Raw genomic sequence first — 17551 nt, 5'->3', positions numbered from 1 at the left:
ACGCATCAAATGTCCTATATTACACGAATACCAACACCAGGGGGCGTTTTTGTGCATTGTCAAGACAAACCGGAATACATCCGTCACATATTTTTCTCCACGTATAGCGGAAGACGGTACACTTCAGACTGCTTTGATTGAAACAGAGCTTCGAGAGTAATTTCTAGAAATGTGTACAAGTATGCTGCCTTCGGTGGATACAGTCGCAGCTGCTGAAAGCCACGTCGAGAATGACCGTCTGGGAGACGAACTCAAAGGAAACAAAATAAAACTATCCCTGGCAAAGTAAGAAGGCAGCTAGCTTGCTAAGCTAACTCTTGGTGGGCTAGATGGTGTCTAGCTCAATAACACAGCAAGCTAGCTTACCTAGCCATAGTGATTACTACTATCTTACCTTGCTATGTCTCTGAATGTATGTAAAATAATTGTGGCAGGTTATATTTGTAGCTACAATAACAAGCTATCAGGAAAGCACATGGGTTACCACGTGCTGTGATGTCCACGCCCCTTAGAGTCTGGCGATGTCGAGTGTTTGTTGAACATGATTTATCATTTATTTCCTACAGTTGTGGTGTGTGTGGCTCTGAAGTGGCGAATTATAGATGTCCCGGCTGCCTCAAACACTCGTGCAGGTAAGAGGAGAGACATCTTGTGCATCTCAATAGTATAAAGTGACTTGCTCTCCCTTTAATTCATGTGCACTGATAGGAAAGACAATGGAAGCTGTGAGGTTCTGTGTTATACACTATAGCCCTTACCATATCATATGTGATGGAATATTATTTGCTGTTTTCGAATTGAAGCAACCCTAACAAAGCTCTCAATTCTATATTCCTTGTGTCCTTTCTTCTCGTCTCCTTAAAACTCAAGCTGTGTATAAGACTATGGCTGCGTGTCCCCCAATTGGCCCATTTTCCCCTATAGGTCTATTGCACTACTCAGGCTCTGGTCAAAAGTACTGCCAACCAGCCCTGGTCAAAGGTAGTTTACTATATAGGGGAAATGGTGCCATTTGGGGCTGCAACCCATATCCCCAGGTGTTTTATAACAAGGTCAGTGTTTAAAATACATGTTTTAAGATTTGGTGGTGGGCTAGACTGCACCTCCTCCAAGGTCAGAAATTGAGTGGGTAACCATTCTACGGCCAAGATGAGAGTAAAGCTGAAAATCCTTTGATTAGGCCTAGGCTATGTAACAAAAATGTGAAGGTAGGCTATTCTTGAGCGCTCTCTGTGTAGGTATGTGCAAGTAAGACAATTGTATCAGTGTTTTTGAAAGATGGACATGTCCAGGTGATTCATCTCAGCTGTGGTATGAAGCTATCAAATCCAAGTACCAGAAAGCAAGTGAAGCCTACTAAGAAATACCTTTCAGCTTTCAATCTCAGCCTGAATGGCACTATCAAAATGGCTCCTTCTCACATCTCAATAAGATTTAGAGGTAATTTGCACATTTCTCGAATGCCTCCCCATTGTTGTGGGCAGCCATTGACATTCCCCAAATAGTTTGTGGAGATGGTCTGAAAGACCCCTGCCAAGTACCTCTGTCAGCAAGTGTCTGAAATGGATTGTGACTTGTGAATGTCTGTGTTTGGATCACATCCCAACTGTTCATTAAATAAACAAGGCCCTCGAGAGAACCACACCAAGATCCCTTGACATTATTATGGATGTTTTCATTTAGAGTCTGCAGTCCTACCACGGATGAAAATGTGACTACAGATTCAAATTAGCTACACTACATATGTGGACACCAACCTGTTGAACATCTCATTCCAAGATCATGGGCACTAATATGGAGTTGGTCCCCCAATATGCTGCTTATAACAGCCTCCACTCTTCTGGGAAGGCTTTCCACTAGATTTCTGTATGGACATTGCTTTGTGCAAAGGGGCATTATCCCGCTGAAACAGGGAAGGGCCTTCCTCAAACTGTTGGCACAAAGTTGGAAGCGCAGAATCATCTAGAATGTCATTGCAGAATCGTCTAGAATGTCATTGTATGCTATAGCATTAAGATTTCCCTTCAGCGAAACTAAGGGGCCTAGCCCGAACCATGGAAAAACAGCCGCAGAACATTATTCCTCCTCCACCAAACTTTAGTTAGCACTATACATTCGGGCAGGTAGCATTCTCCTGGCATCTGCCAAACCCAGATTCGTCTGTCGGACTGCCAGATAGTGAAGTGTGATTCATCACTCCAGAGAACGTGTTTCCACTGCTCCAGAGTCTAATGGCCGCAAGCTTTACACCACTCAACGCTTGGCATTGCACATGGTGATCTTAGGCTTGTGTGCGGCTGCTCGGCCATGGAAACCAATTTCATGAGGCTCCTGACAAATAGTTATTGTGCTGACGTTGCTTCCAGAGGCAGTTTGGAACTTAGTAGTGAGTGTTGCAAACGAGGACAGACAATTTTTACGCGCTTCAGCACTCGGCGGGCCCGTTCTGTGAGCATGCGTGTCATTCCACTTTGCGGCTGAGCTGTTGTTGCTCCTAGACGTTTCCACTTCATAATAAACTAATCAAAAAAAGAAACGTCCTCCCACTGTCAACTGCGTTTATTTTCAGCAAAATGAACATGTGTAAATATTTGTATGAACATAACAAGATTCAACAACTGAGACATAAACTGAACAAGTTCCACAGAAATGTAATAATGTGTCCCTGAACAAAGGGGGGGGGGGGTCACAATCAAAATGAACAGTCAGTATCTGGTGTGGCAAGCAGCTGCATTTAGTACTGCAGTGCATCTCCATATGGAATGCTCCAGATTTGCCAGTACTTGCTGTGAGATGTTACCCCACTCTTCCACCATGGCGCCTGCAAGTTCCCAGACTTTTCTGGTGGGGAATGGCCCTAGCCCTCACCCTCTGATCCAACAGGTCCCAGACGTGCTCAATGGGATTGAGATCCGGGCTTTTCGCTGGCCATGGCAGAACACCAACATTCCTGTCTTGCAGGAAATCAAGCACAGAACGAGCAGTATGGCTGGTGGCATTGTCATACAGGCCTCGGTGTAACGCTCATTCCTTTGACGATAAACGTGAATCCGACCATAACCCCTGGTGAGACAAAACCGTGACTCGTCAGTGAAGATAACTTTTTGCCAGTCCTGTCTGGTCCAGCGACAGTGGGTTTGTGCCCATAGGCAACGTTGTTGCCGGTGATGTCTGGTGAGGACCTGCCTTACAACAGGCCTACAAGCCCTCAGTCCTACAAGCCAAGCCTCTCTCAGCCTATTGTGGGCAGTCTGAGCACTGATGGAGGGATTGTGCTTTCCTGTAACTCAGGCAGTTGTTTCCATCCTGTACCTGTCCCGCAGGTGTGATATTCGGATGTACCGATCCTGTGCAGGTGTTACACGTGGTCTGCCACTGCGAGGACGATCAGCTGTCCGTCCTGTCTCCCTGTAGCACTGTCTTAAAGCATGTTAGTTCAATATGGTTATTACTCTGTTACACACCCTTATCAAAAAGAGTATGTGGGAATTGCAATTTATTGCCCTGGCCACATCTGCAGTACTCATGCTTCCTTGCAGCATGCCTAAGGCACGTTCACGCAGATGAGCAGGGACCCTGGGCATCTTTCTTTTGGTGTTTTTCAGAGTCAGTAGAAAGGCCTCTTTTTAGTGTCCTAAGTTTTCATAACTGTGACCGTAATTGCCTACCGTCTGTAAGCTGTTAGTGTCTTAACGTCCGTTCCACAGGTGCATGTTCATTGTTCATTGAACAAGCATGGGAAACAGTGTTAAACCCTTTACAATGAATATCTGTGACGTTATTTGGATTTTTACGACTTGTCTTTGAAAGACAGGGCCCTGAAAAGGGGACGTTTTTTTTTTTTTTTGCTGAGTTTAATAGGACTTACAGTTAACCGGGGCAGCTCTAGCAGGGCAGAAATTTGACAAACTGACTTGGGAAGGTGGCATCCTATTACGGTGCAACGTTGAAAGTCACTGAGCTCTTCAGTAAGGCCACTCTACTGCCAGTGTTTGTCTATAAAGATTGCATGGCTGGGGGCTCAATTTTATACACCTCTGTGGCTGATTTAGCCAAACCCACTAATTTGAACGGGTGTCCACATACTTGTGTGTTTGTATGTGGTCCCTAACAAATAAATACCATGGATGGGATGGATGAAAGGGCACATTTGGGCTGGTTGAAATTAATGAGTGTTTTAAGCCTTGAAGAATGTGACTGACTGCAAAACACCTTTCACACGTGTTGGTTAGTATCTATTCTTTCAAAACATTACTGCACTGGTGTATGTATTGCCCTGATCACCGGAGGTATAGCTTGGATTAGCTTAGGTCAAATAATAAGTGTACATTTGTGGACCTTGGAGTTAGTAATAATATAAACTAACTGGTGTCAACCAGTTATAGGCCTTGGCGTTAGTAATAATATAAACTAGCTGGTGTCAACCAGTTATAGGCCTTGGAGTTAGTAATAATATAAACTAGCTGGTGTCAACCAGTTATAGGCCTAACTCGTCTATAGTTCCCTTACCCAATCACTCCGCACACAGTGAGTCTCAGGTGAAACCGACGCAGGGGATTTCAATCTGTCAGAGGAGAGGAAGAGAAGGGTCTTCCTTCAGTGGCACACATACATTTCCCAGCATGCAGTGAGACATCTCCAGTCTGATTTATGCCTCTGTCATTCTGCCTTCTATCCCCAGTCTTCTGTTCTCCATCCTTCCATCCCCAGTCTTCTGTTCTCCATCCTTCCATCCCCAGTCTTCTGTTCTCCATCCCCAGTCTTCTGTTCTCCATCCCCAGTCTTCTGTTCTCCATCCCCAGTCTTCTGTTCTCCATCCCCAGTCTTCTGTTCTCCATCCCCAGTCTTCTGTTCTCCATCCTTCCATCCCCAGTCTTCTGTTCTCCATCCCCAGTCTTCTGTTCTCCATCCACAGTCTTCTGTTCTCCATCCTTCCATCCCCAGTCTTCTGCTACCATGATGCAACTCTACCCATAGTGAAAGACGTGGTTCTGCTCTGCATTTTCCAGACCTGCTGTTAGTTCTAAGTAGCCACTTTATTAAGAAAATTGCAGAGTTTGTATTCTACAATGTGCCTAAATGGATGCTTTGTCCTTGGACATACAGCTGATACTGTGTCAGTATGTTGTGTTCATGGATGAACCAAAACCTCTACACAGCTTCTTTTCTCGCTATAGTTCTAGTGCTGACTGTACCAGAAGAGCAAACTTTGATAAAATGTTATTTAAAAATGTCCTCTTATTATTTTTATTTTTAACCTAGCTTGCCCTGTGTGAAGAAGCACAAAGAGGAGTCAGGATGCAGTGGAGTTCGAGATAAGACTGCCTTTGTGGCCCTGTCCAAGATGGATGAGATGAACCTACTCAGCGGTGAGACACTCTCTCTGCTGTGTGTGTGTGCGCATGCATGCGTTTGTAATGGTCAAAGGTTTGTGGATGGCATGACTTCCTGGAAAGCAATGACTGTTGCTGAGTGAATGGACTATCCTGACTAAACAAAGATTCATTGAATTGTGTGTAACTGTGGTCTCCTTTGTGGCCCTGCTAGACTACAGGTTCCTTGAGGACACGGGGAGGCTGGCAGACAGCGCCAACAGAGATTCCCTGGTCCGCGGCCCTCCTGTTAACTTTAGAGTAAGTCATTCATCCACCACCTCTCATTTAATTGATTGAATTTGTGATATATTTATATCAGACAACTCTACATGGTGAGGGAGAAACTCACATCAACCACAAGTTTGACAGTGGGACTGGCGGGGTGACTGAGTAGGATGATGATTCCTTCTATCGGGCTCACACCAGAAAGACTTGGAGAGTGTTATGCTTGTCTAAACTGCAATGTTGATTTCTATTTTCATAATATCTTTGTGTTTCTTGGAGCACCCTAGAGCATTTTTAACTTGCCTCACAAAATCTTTTTTGGAAATGAATTCTTTATATGATTTAAATTGTGTGGTTTTGAGTTTTCTCTCTGTGCCTCCATGGCTCTTCAGGTAACTGTGGTTTGAGCAGAGCTGGAACCCATAACCACAGACATTAATTGAAAATGGCACTTTCAGGGAGCGACTCAGTCTGCCAGCCCAGTCCTTACCTGTATTCATTTAAGACAATTACATGCAGCATTTTATAATGGCTTGAGGTAATGTGTTTTTGCTTCGGTCTGGTTCAGTGGTCACAAATCTATCAATAAAATAAGAATGATACTTCTTAGCGAAATAGCGGGGAAAGTCTGTCTGTCTGGCAAGTAATGTGAATGTCTGGCAAGGAATGTGAATGTCTGGCAAGGAATGTGAATGTCTATCTGGGCTGTGGCCTTCCAGAACCTTCTACATGTAATGGTCTAATATCACATACAAAGAGACGCTAGCGTCCCACCTTGTTCGATAAAGTCTCTTTATATCCAAAAACCTCAGTTTTGTTAGCGTTTTCTTCAGTAATCCACAGGCTCAAACGCAGTCACAACAGGCAGACAAAAAAATCCTAATTGTATCCGTAAAGTTCATAGAAACATGTCAAACGATGTTTATATTTAATCCTCAGGTTGTTTTTAGCCAAAATAATCGATAATATTTCAACCGGACAATAACGCTGTCAATATAAAAGGTAAACAAGAAAGGCACTCTCTCGGTCGCGCACATGAAAAAGCTCTGTGACAATGCAGGGTCCACTCATTCAGACTGCTTTTACTCCCTCATTTTTCAGAATACAAGCCTGAAACAATTTCTAAAGACTGTTGACATCTAGTGGAAGGCATAGGAACTGCAATTTGAGTCCTAAGTCAATGGATACTGTAATGGCATTGAATAGAAAATGACAACAAAATAAAATCCTACTTCCTGAATGGATTTTTCTTAGGTTTTCACCTGCCAAATCAGTTCTGTTATACTCAGATACTATTTTAACAGTTTTGGAAACTTTAAAGTGTTTTCTATCCAAATCGACCAATTATATGCATATCCTATCTCCTGGGCCTGAGTAGAAGGCAATTTAATTTGGGTATGCATTTCATCCAAAATTCCAAATGCTGCCCCCTACCCTAGAGAAGTTAACTACACATGGTTGATGATATTACTAGTTTATCTAGCTTGTCCTGCGTTGAGTAAAATTAACAGGCACTGCATCGATTAATCATTGAATCATAGCATACTTCGCCAAACGGGTGATTTAACGAGCGCATTCGTGAAAAAGCACCAATGTGTACCTAACCATAAACATCAACGCCTTTCTTAAAATCAATACACAAGTGTATATTTTTAAACCTGCATATTTAGTTAATATTGCCTGCTAACATGAATTTATTTTAACACGGGAAATTGTCACTTTTCTTGCGTTCTGTGCAACAGAGTCAGGGTATATGCAGCAGTTTGGGCCACCTGGCTCGTTGCGAACTGTGTCAAGACTATTTCTTCCTAACAAAGACAGCCAACTTCGCCAAACGGGGGATGATTTAACAAAAGCGCATTTGCGAAAAAAGCACAATCGTTGCATGAATGTACCTAACCGTAAACATCAATGCCTGCCTTAATCAATACACAGAAGTATATATTTTATATATATATTTTATAGTATATACCTGCATATTTAGTTAAAAGAAATCCAGGGTAGCAGGCAATATTAAACTAGGGAAATTGTGTAACTTCTCTAGCGTTCATTGCACGCAGAGTAAGGGTATATGCAACAGTTTTGGCCGCCTGGCTCGTTGCGAACTAATTTGCCAGAATTGTACGTAATTTTTACATAACATTGACGGTTGTGCAATGTAACAGGAATATTTAGACTTAGGATTGCCACCCGTTAGGTAAAATACGGAAACGGTTCCGTATTTCACTGAAAGAATAAACGTCTTGTTTTCGAAATGATAGTTTCCGGATTTGACCATATTAATGACCTAAGGCTCGTATTTCTGTGTGTTATAATTAAGTCTATGATTTGATAGAGCATTCTGAGCGGTGGTAGGCAGCAGCAGGCTCGTAAGCATTCATTCAAACAGCACTTTCGTGCATTTGCCAGCAGTTCTTCTCTGTGCTTCAAGCATTGTGCTGTTTATGACTTCAAGCCTATCAACTCCCGAGATTTGGCTAGTGTAACCGATGTGAAATGTCTAGCTAGTTAGCGGGGTGCGCGCTAATAGCGTTTCAACCGGTGACGTCACTCGCTCTGAGACCTTGAAGTAGTTGTTCGCCTTGCTCTGCAAGGGCCGCGGCTTTTGTGGAGCGATGGGCAACGATGCTTTGAGGGTGACTGTCGATGTTCCTGGAGCGAGGAGATGGACGGAAGCTATACTGGCAATACTAAAGTGCCTATAAGAACATCCAATAGTCAAAGGTATATGAGATACAAATGGTAGAGAGAGAAATAGTCCTATAATAACTACAACCTAAAACTTCTTACCTGGGAATATTGAAGACTCGTGTTAAAAGGAACCACCAGCTTTCATATGTTCTGAGCAAGGAACTTTAAACGTTAGCTTTTTTACATGGCACATATTGCACTTTTGCTTTCTTCTCTAACACTTTGTTTTTACATTATTTAAACCAAATTGAACATGTTTGATTATTTATTTGAAGCTAAATTGATTTTATTGATGTATTATATTAAGTTAAAATAAGTGTTCATTCAGTATTGTTGTAATTGTCATTAATCGGTATCAGCATTTTTTGGTCCTCCAATAATCGGTATCGGCGTTGAAAAATCATAATCAGTCGACCTCTAGTCATTATGGTGCTATCCAAGTATTAATAAGTAAAGGGGTATCCTTTAAAATCAAGGTGAGGAGAATGAGTTCTTGGGTGATTAGGTTCTGAGCCAAGAACAGCCGTTTCTAGTGTCCTTCCTATTTTTGTAGATTTTTTTTTGTTGTCAATTAACCAGTTGCTTAACCAGTTGCTTAACCAGGTAGTTACGAGCAGATGTTTGTTTATGTAATGTCCTTGCTCTCTCGCTTGCTCTTCCCTCTCACTCGCTCTCCAGGCTAAGAGACTGACAGCCCAGGCGAGGAGGCTGAACATCACGTTGAGGTTCCTTCCCAACACATTCACCAAGAGCAGAGAGAACTCCACCATCTGTCTCAAGAAGTAGGTTCCTCTTAGACATCAGGGCCATGTTCTGTAGGATACAACATACTAAAGTGTTTTATAACAGTTGTTTTTTGCTCAGCGAAGAAAGGCAATGTTTGCGTCCCCTCTTTAAGAGGACCTCTAAACATTCAGGTGGCTCTTTGACTTAAATCCAAAACCCATACTAGCACTCGACTCTATTTATAGCAAAGTTTAAAAACAACTTCTATGTTCAGTAAGGTGGTTGAGGATCCTCGTGTTGAGATCAGAAGTGTTTTTCTGCCACAGGATGGCGCTCTTAAGTTTTCACAATTCCTCACAACTGTTATTGTATCTGTGGGGCATCAGTCCTCTGCATGTTTATGAAGGCACTACTCAACTCTGTATACCTGGCATGTGCTGTTTAGTCTTGAGAAGGCCTTACGGCTCAATTGTGTGTGTGTGTGTTAGCTCAGGCAAATTTTGGCCATGTTGGACAAAGACTTGAAGCAACATTTGATTAGTCACTGTTGTGAAGTAATGTATTGCTGCCTGTGGCCTTCTGACCGGCTATGTAGGCTAAACCAACCCTGTCCATATGTCCTGGCCTCTCTGGGGGCATCATCATTTCCAACTTGTGATGTTTCACTGGACTTGGTGTGTTTCTATAGCAACCTGCTTACCCCACCACTCATGAGTGTGAGACCTGCCATAGCCCTAATCCCAGACATGTTTTCCTTTGTTCCCCATTCCCTCCATTTCTCGTTCCTTTTCCATTTTCCTGGATTTCCTGCTGTGCTGCAGGTGGTCCCGTCTTTTCATATTTGACAACTTTTCCTGAAGGGATACCGTTCTGCTATTTCCCCTCTCTCTCTCTCGCTCCACCCCACATGGAAGGAAACAAACATTTAACCCACAAGTTAACTAAAAAAAACAGAACCTCTGTAATGTCAATCAAAGCTCTCGCTGAACGAAGTTAATGTTAGCCAGTCCACTCTTTTCCATTCTAAATATAATTCCCCTCAGGGCAGTTTGTCTCTCTGGTGTTTTGTAGTTCTAATTTGTGCATTATTGCCAGAAGGTAAGACCGCATTATGTAAGGGGAGCAGAGTAGCCAGGCTCCTTTCTCTTCCAGGAAGACATAGCGTAGTATCTGGTTTTACATTTGGATGGAACACTGGGGGGGGTTCATTTATAATTTAGGGTTAAATACATAGAAATTAAATTACTGATAAATAAATGCTTATGGTTAGTGGTTACATCCTAAATATCATGCAGTCAGTGTGCATAAAGTTCTCCTATCTTGGGAGTTTTCAAGGAAGAGACAGATGAGGATTCTCTAGGGATAGGAAATAAACTAAGGGCATCGACTAAACAGAAACTGGGACTAAGGGTATCGACTAAACAGAGACTGGGACTAAGGGGATCGACTAAACAGAGACTGGGACTAAGGCTGTCGACTAAACAGAGACTGGGACTAAGGCTGTCGACTAAACAGAGACTGGGACTAAGGCTGTCGACTAAACAGAGACTGGGACTAAGGCTGTCGACTAAACAGAGACTGGGACTAAGGCTGTCGACTAAACAGAGACTGGGACTAAGGCTGTCGACTAAACAGAGACTGGGACTAAGGCTGTCGACTAAACAGAGACTGGGACTAAGGCTGTCGACTAAACAGAGACTGGGACTAAGGCTGTCGATTAAACAGAGACTGGGACTAAGGCTGTCGACTAAACAGAGACTGGGACTAAGGCTGTCGACTAAACAGAGACTGGGACTAAGGCTGTCGACTAAACAGAGACTGGGACTAAGGCTGTCGACTAAACAGAGACTGGGACTAAGGCTGTCGACTAAACAGAGACTGGGACTAAGGCTGTCGACTAGACAGAGACTGGGACTAAGGCTGTCGACTAGACAGGGACTGGGACTAAGGCTGTCGACTAGACAGGGACTGGGACTAAGGCTGTCGACTAGACAGGGACTGGGACTAAGGCTGTCGACTAGACTGGGACTAAGGCTGTCGACTAGACTGGGACTAAGGCTGTCGACTAGACTGGGACTAAGGCTGTCGACTAGACTGGGACTAAGGCTGTCGACTAGACTGGGACTAAGGCTGTCGACTAGACTGGGACTAAGGCTGTCGACTAGACTGGGACTAAGGCTGTCGACTAGACTGGGACTAAGGCTGTCGACTAGACTGGGACTAAGGCTGTCGACTAGACTGGGACTAAGGCTGTCGACTAGACTGGGACTAAGGCTGTCGACTAGACTGGGACTAAGGCTGTCGACTAGACTGGGACTAAGGCTGTCGACTAGACTGGGACTAAGGCTGTCGACTAGACTGGGACTAAGGCTGTCGACTAGACTGGGACTAAGGCTGTCGACTAGACTGGGACTAAGGCTGTCGACTAGACTGGGACTAAGGCTGTCGACTAGACTGGGACTAAGGCTGTCGACTAGACTGGGACTAAGGCTGTCGACTAGACTGGGACTAAGGCTGTCGACTAGACTGGGACTAAGGCTGTCGACTAGACTGGGACTAAGGCTGTCGACTAGACTGGGACTAAGGCTGTCGACTAGACTGGGACTAAGGCTGTCGACTAGACTGGGACTAAGGCTGTCGACTAGACTGGGACTAAGGCTGTCGACTAGACTGGGACTAAGGCTGTCGACTAGACTGGGACTAAGGCTGTCGACTAGACTGGGACTAAGGCTGTCGACTAGACTGGGACTAAGGCTGTCGACTAGACTGGGACTAAGGCTGTCGACTAGACTGGGACTAAGGCTGTCGACTAGACTGGGACTAAGGCTGTCGACTAGACTGGGACTAAGGCTGTCGACTAGACTGGGACTAAGGCTGTCGACTAGACTGGGACTAAGGCTGTCGACTAGACTGGGACTAAGGCTGTCGACTAGACTGGGACTAAGGCTGTCGACTAGACTGGGACTAAGGCTGTCGACTAGACTGGGACTAAGGCTGTCGACTAGACTGGGACTAAGGCTGTCGACTAAACGACAGCAGCAGGAGAAAATGGGTTTGAGAATTTACTTGGTGCATTATATAATAAGCAGATGTTGGAGCAGTGTGACTGCAGATGTTTAGCGACATATTCATGCTACGCACACGCTGCCAGAGAGAGGCCATCATTACACACACAGCCAGAGAGAGGCAGTCCTTACATACACACAGCCAGAGAGAGGGAATCCTAATTAGCGGCCAGCTATAGACGCTTTTATCCTGGGCTAAGGTGTGTGCACAGCCACATGCGCTGGTGTGCGTGCACCTGCCTGCCTCTCCCTGGTGACTGATGTCAAAGCAGGTTAAGGGTACACTAAAAGTGTTGAACTAGAAATGACAGGCCTGCAATACTTTTAAAACCAAATCAACCAGTGGTACACATATGTAATTGTTTGGGAATAGTGCCGTTTGGAACTCACCCTATACTCTTGTTCAAAAGTTAGCTGATTTATTGGTGGCTTCAATGGCTTGCGAACAGATCAGTTCATTTTTTTATGTAATAATTTGTATTGAAGTGTGGTTTGGAAATGTTTGGTGGCCTCCTGTTAGCAATGTTTTGTTCTCTTCTCTCAAGAAGAAGCTTGTTAAAGTTTTGTTCTCTTATCTTCTGAAGTGATGTTTTCTTTTCTCTGTTGAAGAGTCCGCTTGAATACTAGTGTTTATCGTCTTTCTTCCCCTTTGTTTTACTTTTCTGGATGGAAGAAAACTGTTACTTACTAGCAATGCACACACACACACACACACACACACACAACCGTTCAAAAGTTTGGGGTCCCTTAGACATTTCCTTGTTTTTGAAAGAAAAGCAAAAAAAAAGTGTTCATTAAAGTAACATCAAATTGATCAGAAATAGTGTAGATGTTGTTAATGACTATTGTAGCTAGATCCAAGTTTATCATTTTAAAAGGCTAATTGATCATTAGAAAACCCTTTTGCAATTGTTAGCACAGCTGAAAACGTGTGCTGATTTAAAGAAGCAATAAAACTCTCCGCCTTTAGACTAGTTGAGTATCTGGAGCATCAGCACTTGTGGGTTCGATTACAGGCTCAAAATGGCCAGAAACAAAGACCTTTCTTCTGAAACTCGTCAATCTATTCTTGTTCCGAGAAATGAAGGCTATTCCATGTGAGAAATTGCCAAGAAACTGAAGACCTCACACAAAGCTGTGTACTACTCCCTTCACAGAACAGCGCAAACTGTCTCTAACCAGAATAGAAAGGAGTTGGGAGGACACGGTGCACAACTGAGCAAGAGGACAAGTACATTAGTGTCTAGTTTGAGAAACAGACGCCTCACAAGTCCTCAACTGACAGCTTCATTAAATTGTACCTGCAAAACACCAGTCTCAACGCCAACGGTGAAGAGACGACTCCGGGATGCTGGCCTTCTAGGCAGAGCACGAGTTCTGGTTGGGGACTCCGTGTGTGTGTGTGTGTTACATACACACATTCAAAAGTTTGGGGTCACTTCGAAACGTTCTTGTTTTAAAAGAAAATTGCTTTTTTTGTCGTCCATTAAAATAACATCAAATTGATCAGAATTGGTGCTGTATCTAGTTTCCCTTTTATTTGTGGGAGCTGAAGTCACCTTCTGAAATGGCAATGCAATGATATTCTGTCTGCGATGGCTGTGTTTCTGCATTTTGAACCCTATAATTCCATTGCCACCCCATTCCCCCCAGAGTCTTGAAAACAATTTCATGCAAGGGGGTATAGCAGCCATACACATCATGTGTAGCAGCTCACAGGTGCCTGATAACCAGCTATCGAGCCAGCCATTAGGTCATTCGTTTAACTGCAACCCAGGTGTTTGATCAACGTATTGTGTTTGTGGAATCCTTGTTGGCAGTTTGTTTGGGCACACGTACTGATGCTGACTTCTATCAGTTGTATAATATTCTTCTATCTGCATTTACCCTCCATCTCAGCGCTTTATTTGTGAAATGATTACAGTGTGTGAGGTCACTGCGTTGGTAGATATGGTATTTGTAATGCGTCAGCGCCTCAAGGCTTCCATATGTTTTCATATTATGGAAGCCAGTTGTTAGGCTCTTGTTTGTTATACAGTACTAAATATAGAACCTTTTTAATAATAATAGTTTGTCATGGCAACATAACTTAGACATTGAGACCTTGGAACTGTGGTTGCCATAAGTTTGTGCTTGATAAGTGTTGTCGTAGTGCTGCCCAGTGATATGACTGGAGAGAATAAGACTGGCCACTTGAGATTGATGAGAGAGGACCTGCTTACGAATGATAGGAGCCCACTTCTGCACTAGGCTCTGCGTGCGTTCGCTCACACACCATTTTAGTAATTTACACACACACAATTTGAAACACCATGTTATTTCCAGGGCTCTGAGGTTTTTAGGTTGTTCGAGTTCAACATTTTGTCCTCCAGACAAGCAAAAAAAATGATAATGAATGTAGAGCACACAATATTACTTCCAGAGGCTTCAAAACCACATTGATCACAAGCTGTTCTGCTGCAGAGTTCAGAAATGTGATGTTTGATTCCCCTTCTTCCAAGCCATTCCCCACTGGGTTGTTGAAAGCAACGAGAGATTTGTAGGAACCCGGATTTGGCCTTAGCAACAACGAGTCCAACTAGAAGTTATCGGTCTTTTTTTTTTTGTGTTAGTGTTGGGCAGGTGGATTGTATTGGTCACATACACATGGGTAGCAGATGTTAATGCGAGAGTAGCGAAATGCTTGTGCTTCTAGTTCCGACAGTGCGGTAATATCTAACAAGTAATCTAACAATTCCACATCTACCTAATACTCACATCTAAAGGGATGGAATAAGAATATGTACATATAAATATATGCAAACATTATTAAAGTGACTAGTGATCAATGACGTTATGTATGCAGCAGTCTCTCTGTGTTAGTGATTGCTGTTTAACAGTCTGAAGGCCTTGAGATAGAAGCTGTTTTTCAGTCTCTCGGTCCCAGCTTTGATGCACCTGTACTGACCTCTCTTCTGGATGGTAGAAGGGTGAACAGGCAATGGCTCAGTTGGTTGTTGTCCTTGACAATCTTTTTGGCCTTCCTGTGACATCGGGTGCTGTAGGTGTCCTGGAAGGCAGGTAGTTTGCCCTCTGTGATGCGTTGTGCAGACTGCACCACCCTCCGTAGAGTCTTGTGGTTTTGGGTGGTGCAGTTACTGTACCAGGCAGTGATACAGCCCAACAGGATGCTATCAGTTGTGTATCTGTAAAAGTTTGTCTGGGTTTTAGGTGACAAGCCAAGTTGAGGAGGCGCTGTTGCGCCTTCACCACATTTATTACATGTTTTATTTCACCTTTATTTAACCAGGTAGGCTAGTTGAGAACAAGTTCTCATTTGCAACTGCGATCTGGCCAAGATAAAGCGTAGCAATTCGACACATACAACAACATAGTTACACGTGGAATAAACAAAACATAGTCAATAATACAGTAGAACAAAAGAAAACAGTCTATATACAGTGAGTGTAAATGAGGTAAGATAAGGGAGTTAACGCAATAAATAGGCCATGGTGGCGAAGTAATTACAATATAGCAATTAAACACTGGAATGGTAGATGTGCAGAAGATGAACGTGCAAGTAGAGATACTGGGGTGCAAAGGAGCAAAATAAATACTGTATGGGGATGAGGTAGGTAGATAAATGGGCTATGTACAGGTGCAGTGATCTGTGAGCTGCTCTGACAGCTGGTGCTTAAAGCTAGTGAGGGAGTTATGAGTCTCCAGCTTCATAGATTGTTGCAGTTCGTTCCAGTCATTGGCAGCAGAGAACTGGAAGGAAAGACGCCCAAAGGAGGAATTGGCTTTGGGGATGACCAGTGAGATAGATATACCTGCTGGAGCGAGTGCTACGAGTGGGTGCTGCTATGGTGACCAGTGAGCTGAGATAAGGTGGGGCTTTACCTAGCAGGACTTGTAGATAACCTGGAGTGGGTTTGGCGATGAGTATGACGCGAGGGCCAACTAACAAGAGCGTACAGGTCACAATGGTGGGTAGTGTATGGGGCTTTGGTGACAAAACGGATGGCACTGTGATAGACTGCATCCAGTTTGTTGAGTAGAGTGTTGGAGGCTATGTTATAGATGACATCACCGAAGTCGAGGGTCAGTTTTACAAGGATATGTTTGGCGGTGTGAGTGAAGGATGCTTTGTTGCGATATAGGAAGCCAATTCTAGATTTAATTTTGGATTGGAGATGCTTAATGTGAGTCTGGAAGGAGAGTTTGCAGTCTAACCACATCGACATTGTCTGTGTGGGTGGACCATTTCAGTTTGTCCGTGATGTGTACTGCTGTCCCGTCGATGTGGATAGGGGGTGCTCCCTTTGCTGTTTCCTGAAGTCCACGATCATCTCCTTTTTGTTTTGTTGACTTTGAGTGAGAGGTTGTTTTTCTGACACCACACTCCGAGGGCCTTCACCACCACCTTGTAGGCTGTCTCGGTGTTGATTGTAATCAAGCCCACTACTGTTGTGTTGTCTGCAAACTTGATGATTGCGTTGGTGTGCATGGTCATGGGGGAACAGGGAGTCCTGTGTGGCCCCAGTGTTGAGGATCAGCAAAGTGGAGATGTTGTTTTCTACCTTCACCACCTGGGGGCGGCCTGTGTTTGAGACCCAGGGCCTCAACCTTAATGATAAGATTGGAGGGTACTATGGTGTTGAATGCTGAGTTGTAGTCAATGAACAGCATTCTTACATAGGTATTCCTCTTGCATAGACGCCATGGCTGGATGGTAAGCAGGAATGCAAGTTGAATGGGGTTTCAATTGGACATTTCTTGATGAACTTGACTTATTACTGCAAACGGAGACAGGCCGACAGACAGTCAAGCAGGGAGACAGGCCGACAGACAGTCAAGCAGGGAGACAGAAGACCTATGCCATGCTCTCACTGGGCAGTCAGGCAGTATGTAAACACACTTACTCAACTTGACATGTCATCATTCCACCATCTGCCCATTTTTGTCTGTATGGAAAATGCTTGTTGAGTTTCTCTGTGCCACCTTCACTTTTATGACTGACCGTGAGTGAATGATACCACATATTCCTGTATGCAATCCTGACACAGCCTGAGGTGCATGCTCGCACCTACATTGCCCGGCCCATCCCTTTTTCCATCAGATAAAATAGTTTCCTTTCACCGTCAATGCAGAACAATGCCCAAACACCTGGTGTTCCTCCTCTGACTTACCACCCCCCCTTCCACCAAGCCCAGTCTCTGCCAAGCCCAAGCAAACACTCATAAATTCCTCAGCAGCCTAGTGGGGGATGGAATAGCTCTGCACCTGCATAGGGAATCCCCTCAAACTCTCCCCAACCAACCCCCACTACTTCCTGCTTTCCCCCCCCTCACACCCAGCCCAACCAACCCCCACTGCTGCCTGCTTTCCCCCCAACTTCCCCTTCTGCCCACATCAAGTGGAAACTCATAAGCACATTTTCATTGGATGTTCTGCCAGTTCTGCACACTTCTCATTTTTTCAACCCTC

At 44.1% G+C, this 17551-nt stretch overlaps 1 protein-coding gene across 1 annotated transcript in view; it reads left to right on the top strand.

Annotated features, from left to right (window-relative positions):
* The first annotated feature begins 47 nt into the window (after positions 1-47).
* The window catches only part of znhit6 (zinc finger HIT-type containing 6), a 53120-nt gene continuing 35616 nt past the window's right edge, over positions 48-17551 (top strand). The window contains exons 1-5 of the mRNA XM_021604591.2: positions 48-285; positions 567-632; positions 5263-5369; positions 5548-5633; positions 8970-9073. Coding sequence (XP_021460266.2) covers positions 170-285; positions 567-632; positions 5263-5369; positions 5548-5633; positions 8970-9073 — 479 coding nt within the window. The 5' untranslated portion in view covers positions 48-169. The remainder of the gene's footprint in view (positions 286-566; positions 633-5262; positions 5370-5547; positions 5634-8969; positions 9074-17551) is intronic.

The sequence above is a fragment of the Oncorhynchus mykiss genome, chromosome 5 (genome assembly GCF_013265735.2).
Source record: "Oncorhynchus mykiss isolate Arlee chromosome 5, USDA_OmykA_1.1, whole genome shotgun sequence".
Classification (NCBI taxonomy): domain Eukaryota; kingdom Metazoa; phylum Chordata; class Actinopteri; order Salmoniformes; family Salmonidae; genus Oncorhynchus; species Oncorhynchus mykiss.
The sequence above is the reverse complement of the archived record's forward strand: the minus strand, read 5'-3'. Positions and strand labels throughout refer to the sequence as shown.